This window comes from Drosophila rhopaloa, unplaced genomic scaffold (assembly GCF_018152115.1).
Source record: "Drosophila rhopaloa isolate 14029-0021.01 unplaced genomic scaffold, ASM1815211v1 contig_163, whole genome shotgun sequence".
NCBI classification, from domain to species: Eukaryota; Metazoa; Arthropoda; class Insecta; order Diptera; family Drosophilidae; genus Drosophila; species Drosophila rhopaloa.
In genome coordinates, this window is record NW_025335043.1 from 4829205 (window position 1) to 4839383 (window position 10179).

A 10179-nucleotide genomic window follows, 5' to 3' on the forward strand; every position below is an offset into this window, starting at 1 on the left:
TCCCATTTATTTGTATAAATGGAAAATAATGCGAATTTGACTTATTTAATAATTATGTTCTCTAGTAAACATTTTCCTAATTGGATAAATCATTTAATTTCAGTTACATGACTGCTTAAGCTTTCTTCTTCAACACTGCTGACAGTAATGTAAATGTAATATATTCTTGCGAGAATTACCTTTACCTAAAATACATTTTTATTTAATTATTCTTGACTTCCCTAAGCTATTTATTTTATATTAGATTTCTTAAAATGATTGTGATTGTTATTTACTTAAGTCTATTTTACCAAACACACTTTTATATTTCCTACGATTTAATGAAAAGTGATTAGGTGCTTTTTCCCTGATCTCTGCCAATCCCATTAAGCTTAAAACTTAATTTACCTCCGTGGCTCATGAAAGTATGTAGTCCCCTCTTGGCGAGTTCTTCAATTAGGGCCCCAGCTCCATCTCCACATCCAGCTGCAGTGCATCTGCTGCCGTGGGGCGATTACGCACGAAATCTGGGCAAAGAGCGGACCCCATAAGTACGGCTCTGTGCCACCCAAATGGTCAAGTGATCGCCGGACTATGGCGCGAACGGACGCGATCGGTAATCGAATTAGGTAAACAAACACTCAATGAGGCGGGCGTACGTTGATAATGTGTGCATAAGCAAATAGGAGACGGGTCCTCTGGATGGAGGGGATCTCGAGGAGCGGGTTGCGATTGCGGCGGCGATGACGGGCCAAAAGTAAATGAAATTTCATTTAGGTGGTCGCCAACGGCTGCGGACCATCTGCTTGTGTGAATGCTTGATTGTTGAAGTGCCACTCGATGGGGCGAGGGCGCACGCTACTCGCAGGGTTTAACACTGTGGAAAAATCCAATACTATTTGTTATAAAATGCCTATTTATATTTTTGACAATATCATTTGATTTTTAGCTCATCAAAGGTATTTTTTAAATATTTATACCCGTTACTCGTAGAGTAAAAGGGTATATTGTATTCGTGCAAAAGTATGTAACAGCTAGAAGGAAGCGTTTCCGACCCTATAAAGTATATATATTCTTGATCAGGGTCACTAGCCGAGTCGATATAGCCATGTCCGTCTGTCCGTCTGTCCGTCTGTCCGTCTGTCTGTCCGTCTGTCTGTCCGTCCGTATGAACGCTGAGATCTTGGAAACTATAAAAGCTAGAAGATTGGCATTTTGCATGTAGATTTAAGGAGTTCCTACGCAGCGCAAGTTTGTTTCAAACTGGTACCACGCCCCCTTTAACGCCCACAATCGCTTATATACGATTTTAAAAATTTAAATATTTCGGAAAAGTAAAAATGCAGTTTTATTGTGTTTATCAATACCTATCGAAATGTAGAAGAAATTTTTCAAATCGGACCATTCGTTAAAAAGTTATGCGTGATCAAAGTTTCTATCTCCATCTCCCTCGCACTCCCTTTACCTGAGTAACGGGTATCTGATAGTCGGGGCACCCGACTATAGCGTTCTCTCTTGTTTTTCATTATAATGATTACATTGCTTTTCGATAAGATTTTTTTGAAAATTTAAACTGATTCTTTTACATTCTCAAAAACATTTTTAGCCCAAAGAAGAAAAAATCTGAAGAAAGTTATTAAATTTACCAATTGAAAACATTTCCCAATTTTAAATCTTATTGTTATGGTATTCAATTTGTTCATGTAAAAAATAAAAAGGGAAAAATGTGAAATAGTTGTGTATTCTGATGGTTAGTTATGTTCACTTATGATCAGGCGTGTATATATATATAATTTCATTGATGAAAATAAATTTACTTAAAATTTTTGAAAGTGCAGCGATCGGTATCCAGATATTATTTACTTAGTAAATTATTCCTGTTCGATTGTTTGCGTTTGCTCTGGATCTCTGGCATGAGGGCACTCGAACGTCATCGTCAGCAACGTTCATTCATGATTTGCCTTTCACAAATCGAAGAAACATATATGTGCGAGTGTGTGGCGCATTGTGCACTTTGCATTCGAACAGACAAATAAATACAAAGGCAGTTCTGATCAGCTTAGTGAGACATCTCATTATCGCCAGGTGAGTCGGAAAATCATACCGTACCGTTTCACATCCAGATTTGTGGACTTCTTCTTATTCTCATTCCGGAATCGATCCAGGTAATTGCTTTTTAACTCGCCTTTCAGCTTTCAACTTCAAATCCTGCAGCGCCGGGAGCCACTCAATTCGTGGGCTTTGATGCAATTTGGCTTCTGTGTGAGCCACTCTGCCATTTGGACCCTGTTCTGTGTGGCTCGCCGATCACGCCATGTGTAGTTTAGTTGCAGTTTCGATTCGCATCGGATTGCCTTGCCCAGGCAGCGCATCAATCATCCATCACGCACCAAAGACAACGACCTAGCCCGGCGGAGCAAACCTGAATGGCAATCGGCCCCATGCCACGCATGCGATTGCATCCAAGGTTCTGCCTCTGTCTGGGATTCTGGATGCAATTTGGCTACCTCGCTGAACTTGGGTTACTACTAAAATAACTTTGTATATAGCTAACAGAGGCTTTGAATTGTAGGTTAATACTTACTGAAATAGGCTTTCAAAGAGCAGGGTTGCGGATTTTTATTAACAATAAATGTTACTTTATTGTTAATAAAAATCCAAACCCCTGCCTATTTTAGTGCTTATATGGCTAATGGACAATTAGTAATTGTAATTCTTAAAAACAATTTTTTGTATTAATTTAGATATAGTTTATATTAAATTATTATACTTTTTTTTTAAGTTGTAAAAGTTTTCCAGTAAAGATCCTTATTTTTTAAATCGACTTACTATTAATTTTACAATTAGTAATTAATTAATTTGTTTGTTTAATGTTAAACGTTTTATATTAATTTGTGGTGATGTTTATTACAAATTTTTTCAGAAAATATACATTTTGTTTAAAAATACCATTCAAATGTTGTTATAAATAATGGGTTTTCTTAAACAAACTAACTAAAAACAATAGTATTTTTTGTTTTTTTTTAAATATCATTTTCGAGAAAAAAATTTAAACTAGATTCATTCATTCTAATGCTGAACTGGAATACATGGAGTAAGCTTAAATAAAACTCATTAGTATTTAACTAAAAAAAGTTAATCATAACCTGGCATTTAAAAGTGCCTACTTATTGGGGCCATGGACTAGGCGGTAATGTAAATGAAAATTAAATCCATCAATTAGCATAGAACAAAAAGAATTAAAAGGTCTTATGGGTAACAATTTCAACTGCACATTGAAATCTATTAATTATTGTGGTAAATTAGAAGTTAAATGCAACTAAAGGTTGACTTCCAACGCCTTATGTCCGAAGTTGATTTGTTTTTCATTAAAAAAACGAGGCTTCCCCAACTCCTCTTCTTCTTCTGTTTATTCTTCTTCTTTATTGTTCCCCAACTCTCTCTTTCTCACTCTCTGGCTAGCTCTTCTTCTTGCCAGTGCTTATACGAGTTTATAATTGTTTGATTTGTGTGCGCACAGTGCAACTTACTAGTTGTCCTACTCTATCATGCAAGAGCGAGAGAGAGCGAATGACTTCAACGGCCGCCATTATGAAAGTGCGGTACTCGCAAACCGGTTGGCGATTCGAAAAAACGCTCAAAAACCGAGTGAAACTGTTTGAGTGGAGTGGAGTGACCCGGGTGACCAGGTGAAATTCAAGCGCTCATTGTGCCGAGAGCAGCTTTCGCGTGAACAACGTTTCAACGGAGCGCAGTGTTCGGAAAATTTCAAAAAAAAAATTCTGATAAAAAAACAGTAACGTTCTCTAACTGTTTCTGCCGGGATCGGCTTGTGTGTGTGTGTGTTTGTGTGTGAGTAAGCAGCACGCTATGAATCCAATTGACCGCATTGCGTTTCCATTTCCGTTTCCGCTTGAACTCGCGTTCTCTATAATCGATACTTCTGCCTTGGATGTACGACATCTGTGACTGTGATTGTGACTGTTTTTTGTGCTCCACTTGCTGGAAAAATAATACCCACTATAACAAATAAAATTTAATAACAATAAATAAAGGCGAAATTGATTAGAGCGATTCATAGACATGTTGATTGAGCCGACTTTAAACCGTGACCTTGGCTCGCTTACTGTCGCTAATTCTGGCCTCTCGGCCGCGCACTGGAAAATGGAGCCCCATCCCCAACGCATCACATCGCTGGCCCCTCACGCTTCCAGTGGTAAGTGCATCCAAATGATCAGGTGTTTATTAGCCGACGGCAAAGCTAAGCTTGGGTGTTACCGTAAATTAATACCGCCCTGTGCTCAAACTAAAAACATGTAAATGAAATTAGGCCAAAGGTGTAATATTTCATTTGTCGGGGAAGCCATTAAGTTTGAATCAAACATTTAAAATATCGTGTCCTACAGTATAAAATGAAATGAAGTCAAAAACTAATTATACTAGTTTTCAACGAGGAGTGTTAAAAAGTTTTTAAAAACCAATACTCGTATATTTTGTCAACTGGTTTCACTGAAAATAAAAAAATCTATAAATGTTTGGGTAAAAAAATAGTTTTTTATAAAATATACAGAAAATTATTTTGACACTATTAAAGGATTTTTAAGGACATGTGTTTGTATTTATAATAGGTGTTGAATTAATATTTATGTATATGAAAGATCAGATCATTTTCGGTTAGAAAAGTTTATGTTATAAACAATCGAGAAATCAATTAAGTTGCTAACAAAGTGTCATGTGTTAAACTGAAAACTAAAACTCAAGCCTTATCAGAACCAAATTAGTTAAGTTCAAAGACATAATACATGTTTTTTTTTTCGGGCTTAGGTCTATAATTGAAATAATTTAAAACCGTTACGCATGTCTTAATGCCAAGTGCGTGGCTTATTTGCCAGCCCCATTTCCTTGGTTTTCAGCTTTCTAGACAAAAATAAACAAAACTGGTTCTCATTTGATGAGCGGCACAATTGATTATGAGCCCACATATATATATACAAGTTAGGGAGGACTTGAGGTAGTTGTATTTTTTAAAAAATATTGACTCGACAAACCACAAAGTGAAACGCGCATTTAAAACGCTAATTGACAATTTGAGCGACGAGTTGCCCAAGCCGAATGATATATGTATGTTTTTTAAGCGAATGCAAATACAATATTCTGTCGAATTAACGTAATACACAGTCGTTTCTTAGCCAGCTGAGTACATATATTTTAATTTTTGCCATTGTGCACTGGCAGCCCGTCGTTTCAATTAGCTTGATAAATCTGCCCAGAGACAGGAGATCGATTCGTTTGCGTGTCGCCACCATTTTGGCGATTAGATCGTCGATTGTTGTATTTGGTATTTGCCAGGGGATTGGGAACGGGAATAGGAACATATATATATATACTCGTAAAACCCATCAGTCATTTCGGTTCAGTCAACACAATTAACGGTTAATTTATCATAATTAACCATTGTGGCCGGGACAGCTAAAGCCACAATATAATGACAATGGCCAATTATCATTCAATTCGTTCAATTGCAGTAGCGGCGGCATCCGTGGCAGCAGCAGCAGCAGCGGCGGCGGCAGCGGCAGCAGCGGCGGGAGCGGGATCTGGAGCGGGAACGGGGGCCTCGACATCGCCCACATCTGTGCAAATACCGCCCGGCTTTGGCGGCGCCTCTGGAGTTCCACCGGGAGCAGGCGGACCGGCGGGGAGCACCCTCAACACCCTGATGTCGCAACATCGCCTCCTGGAATTCTCCCGATTCGGAGGACTGCGCGGTTACGACATCGCCCAGCACATGCTAACGCAGCAGGGTGCTGTCTCCAAGTTGCTAGGTGAGTTAAGAACCTAAGAAACATTTAATAAGGGAGAGAAAGGGGGAGACCCTTTCGTTCCGCCATCAGATAACTAATAGGCACTTTGTTTTCGATTTGTTTGCTAATTTTTATGATAAACATGTTATTATCCTGCGAGCAGGGTCCTCCACCTCCTCCTTTTCCGAGTTATCCCTGGTGTGCGCAGCCGTGTAATTTAGCCACTTAAAATTGCATAAACTCCTGGCTGGCGGTGGCCAAAACGCGGCTGGCTCATTAATCAAAATGCGGCTTATTCGAGGGCTTGTTCTCCGCGGTGGTGGTGGTTGTTGGTTGGTGCGTGCTGTCCTTGCACTGAGAAAAAATAACTATACGCTTTCAAAATACAAAGCACAAATATACACAAATAAAACTAGTTAAAATCGTTTTGGATTCAATCACAATAAATACTCTTTTATAACTGACAAAAAGTTCTTACATTGAAATTACATAAAATAAATAAATATGTTGAACTCCAAAACTTCTTTAGCTCAAGTTTTATTTAAGCTTGTTTATTTCTGTTAAAGACTTATATTACATTTTATATCTGGAAGGTTTCAATTAATCAAACTATTTTGAGTGTGTCAGGTTTTACCTTTTAAAATTTAATTCACCTCGTATTTAAATACGACCTTTTAAGCTACATATGTATATTACCAAATATAAATAAATAAAACTGAATCCCTATTTAATGGAAATACATTAGTTTTGAAAAATAGGTTAACAGCTTTTTATTACCTATTATTATTATTATTATCCTGGCGGTACATGTCTAAAGTTAAATAGCTAAGCGAAAAATAATAGCTAGTCAGATCCATCTTAGCAAATTTTGCAGTTAAATGAGATTCAATTTTATAATGTGGTTGATTTTCTCTCAGTGTATGAACCGAGGTACCAGGTAGTGTTTCCCCCCACATTTGCTCCGGAACACTTCATGTTGATGAGGCCAACAGATAAAGATATTAAAAACAAGGGATAATCCAGGCTGCCAGCCAATAGCCAACAAAACAGATGGATTGCCAAAATCGCGATCATAAATCGATTGTCTCATAATTTTTGCGTTGCTCTGATTTTTGCAGGCTCGCTGCGACCACCGGGCTTAATTGGTGGCTCAAAGCCCAAGGTGGCCACGCCGACGGTCGTCTCCAAGATCGAGCAGTACAAGCGCGAGAATCCGACGATCTTCGCCTGGGAGATACGCGAACGCCTGATCTCAGAGGGTGAGTCTTGAGTCCAATCCTATCCACATAATTGCAGCTAATCCCTGGGTGGGGAAGGGGATGGGGAGGGGATGGGATGGGAGGGGGGAAAACGGACGACCCAGATTGATCGCTGATTGATCGGCGGCCGCTTTTAGCTTTAATCTCTCGATCTCTGTATTGGATGGTTGGTAATTGCGTAATCCCGCCTTGCAGGTGTCTGCACCAATGCCACCGCTCCCTCGGTGAGCAGCATCAATCGCATCCTGCGCAACCGAGCCGCCGAGCGGGTGGCCACCGAGTTTGCCCGCACCGCCGCCTACGGCCTGTATCCGCCACCCCCGCACCCTTATGGCAGCTTCACCTGGCATCCGGCTGGAAATGTGCCGGGTGGCCAGGGTGTGGTGCCCCCGCCGCCGCCTCCATCCGCCCTGTGGTCCGTGGCCGCTCCCACGCTGGCCAATCTGCCGCCCAGTGCCGCCAGTGCGGTGTCAGCAGGGCCCACTTGTGGATCCCTGAGTTCGGCTCATCTTATGTCTGGTGGTGCAGGCGGTGGTGGTGGTGGACCCTCCAATCGGGCCATCTCACCTGGCTCGGGCAGCCACGATACCTTGGAATCGGCCGACGAGAACAGGCACATAGACTCCGATTACCTGGACGACGATGATGAGCCAAAGTTCAGGCGGAACAGGACCACCTTCAGTCCGGAGCAGTTGGAGGAGCTGGAGAAGGAGTTCGACAAGAGCCATTATCCTTGTGTGAGCACCAGGGAGAGGCTCTCCAGTCGCACCAGCTTGAGTGAGGCGCGTGTACAGGTGAGTCGGGTGGATATTGATCACTTATTTATTATATTTTCATATTTTTAAATATTTATTTTTCAATGTGTATAAGTCGCATATAAACTCAATTGACTATAAGGCCGTAGGCGATTGTTTAAATTGAAGTAACTATAGATCACTTAAACTTATTGCAAACATACAACATGTTTTGTTAAACTTGTTTAAAAATCTCTCTTTTTTAAAGATTTGTTATTAATGAAACTTAATGGTTATTAATTTTTTGTTTTTGCTATTCCAAAGACATTAGACTTTGTTGTTCAGTTCACAGAAACCTATAAATGTGTTTAAGAAACGAGTATGCAATAAACGTGAATAAAACAGCTATATTAAGTTGATCAATTCCGCTGATGGTATTGCATATTAATTTACAATCTCTATAAAAGATATGGCTAATCATTAAGTCAAAATTGAGAGCTAAACCATAATTCATAATACATTTTTCTTCGTCAGGTTTGGTTTTCCAATCGGCGGGCTAAATGGCGTCGCCACCAGCGCATGAATCTCCTGAAGCGCCAGCGCTCCAGTCCCGCCAATCCGCTGCACTCGCAGCAGTCGAACGATGCGCCGGCCGGTTCGCCCACGCCCAGTAATCACAGTAGTGCCTCCACCTCCGCTCCAGTGGCTCCGGTTCCGCCTCCCCAGCAACCGATGCCCCTGTGCGGGGATCACTCGCCGCAGGCTCCTCCGCCTGCGGTCATGCTGCACCCCCTGCACGGACCTCCTGGTGGCCACCATCACCATCATCCCCTGCACCTGCCCACGCATCCGGCGGCCCTGCAACTCCTGAGTCACTACCACCAGCAGCAGCAGCAGCAGCAACAGCAACAGCAACAGCAACAGCAACATCAGCAACAGCAGCAACTCTCACCCACTGGATGCAATCCGGCCGCCAGTCACCTGTCCATGGGAGGCGAGAGGAGTGCCTTCAGGAGTCTGGTGAGCTCTCCCTCGGCGGCTGCCTTCCTGGGATTGGCCAGGCAATATGCAGTGGCAGCCTCGCTAACGGTGGCCGAGGAGCAACGCTCCAGATTGCACTACTCCGCGGGGGGACTAACCCCAACTGGCGGCGAGGGAACTGGCGCAGGACTCACTGGCGGCTCAACCATGACGGTGGACAACTCGTCATCCGACTCGGATGAGGAGATCAACGTGCACGACGATTCGGATGGTGAAATCGAGTCGCCGGCGGCGGCGGCAAAGGTGGCCCGCCTGTCATCCTCCGATGCGCCGGCAATACCGGCTACATTGCAATTCCTAAAGCATGACCACCGCTAGGCGGCGACATCTAATTGAAAACTTGAGTTGTGCGCGCCTCTGTGATTGACAGCAGCAACAGCAACAGTAATAGCAACAGCAACAGCAACAGCAACTACTGATTCAAATTGCAATTGTAGGGGATTTGGTGGACTGAAACACGAGATGCGAATATATACTATTGTGGGCAAACAAATCGAAAACCAAAGTTAAAATGCTGCTCACCTACTTGGCTGCGGTTCGGGGTCGCTGGAAAAGCAGCACGAGCAACAGCAACAATAATGGGCGGCTTAAGATTAGCTGAAATTGTAACTAATACTACGAGTACGAACACGCTTGTCCCATTTAAATGCACATATATCTATTGTATACCCCCCAGTTATGCATAATTACTATACTTGTTCATTCGCCGGCTGCCGACTTACCTCATCACCATTTAAGGCTATAGCATATGCAATATATATCTCTATGTAACTCTAACTTTAAATAGTCCTACTGTTTAGCATTAAGCCATCTATTTATGAATGCGTATTACGTACGAATTATTTTGGTTGCGTTTGAACTGATATTTTGTAGAGTAAGTGTTTTTGGCTCAAATCGAAAGGCAACCCAAAACTCCACTGAGTGAGAAACCAATAAAAAGTGCAACAAATACCCAAAAAACTCTTTTGATTTCTTCCCGAAAATAACCAGGAAATCGGTTAGTATAGCCTTGCTTTGGTTTGACAACAAATACAATTTATACGTTCGATTTCACGCATAATTATCCATTCCAACACACGCAGGAAAACACACAAAACACGGCCGATGAGCATAAATAAGCATTTAACACTCGAAAGCTTCTTAAAACGTTATTAAATATTAATACAATCAATATTCATTGTGTGACCGAACGGAGACAGAAGAAATGCCAACGAAATCGAAATCAAAACCAAAATACGCGCATAGAAATCGCTTAAATTTCGAACGTAATGGCCAATATGTCCAAATCTGGTAGATAACATCGACATTTTAATTATAACCAAATGAAGCCGCGCGCACACACAGTGGAGACACACTATAAGCGAT

The 10179-nt window shown here is 41.6% G+C and overlaps 1 protein-coding gene across 1 annotated transcript; it reads left to right on the forward strand.

Moving 5' to 3' along the window:
* Positions 1-3703: 3703 nt before the first annotated feature.
* LOC108048088 (homeobox protein Hmx) lies at positions 3704-9765 on the forward strand. Its single transcript, XM_044457734.1, has 5 exons — positions 3704-4195; positions 5505-5801; positions 6899-7039; positions 7235-7833; positions 8308-9765. The coding sequence occupies exons 1-5, from the start codon at positions 4063-4065 to the stop codon at positions 9130-9132; spliced, it is 1995 nt and encodes a 664-aa protein (XP_044313669.1). The 5' UTR covers positions 3704-4062; the 3' UTR covers positions 9133-9765.
* Positions 9766-10179: the final 414 nt, after the last annotated feature.

Excerpts from the sequence above, each read along its gene's own strand:
- LOC108048088 (XM_044457734.1), top strand. The coding sequence starts at position 4,063 with ATGTTGATTGAGCCGACTTTAAACCGTGACCTTGGCTCGCTTACTGTC. Across the intron at positions 4,196-5,504 it reads GGCCCCTCACGCTTCCAGTG|TAGCGGCGGCATCCGTGGCA; the intron begins GTAAGTGCATCC and ends GTTCAATTGCAG. Across the intron at positions 7,834-8,307 it reads TGAGTGAGGCGCGTGTACAG|GTTTGGTTTTCCAATCGGCG; the intron begins GTGAGTCGGGTG and ends TTTCTTCGTCAG.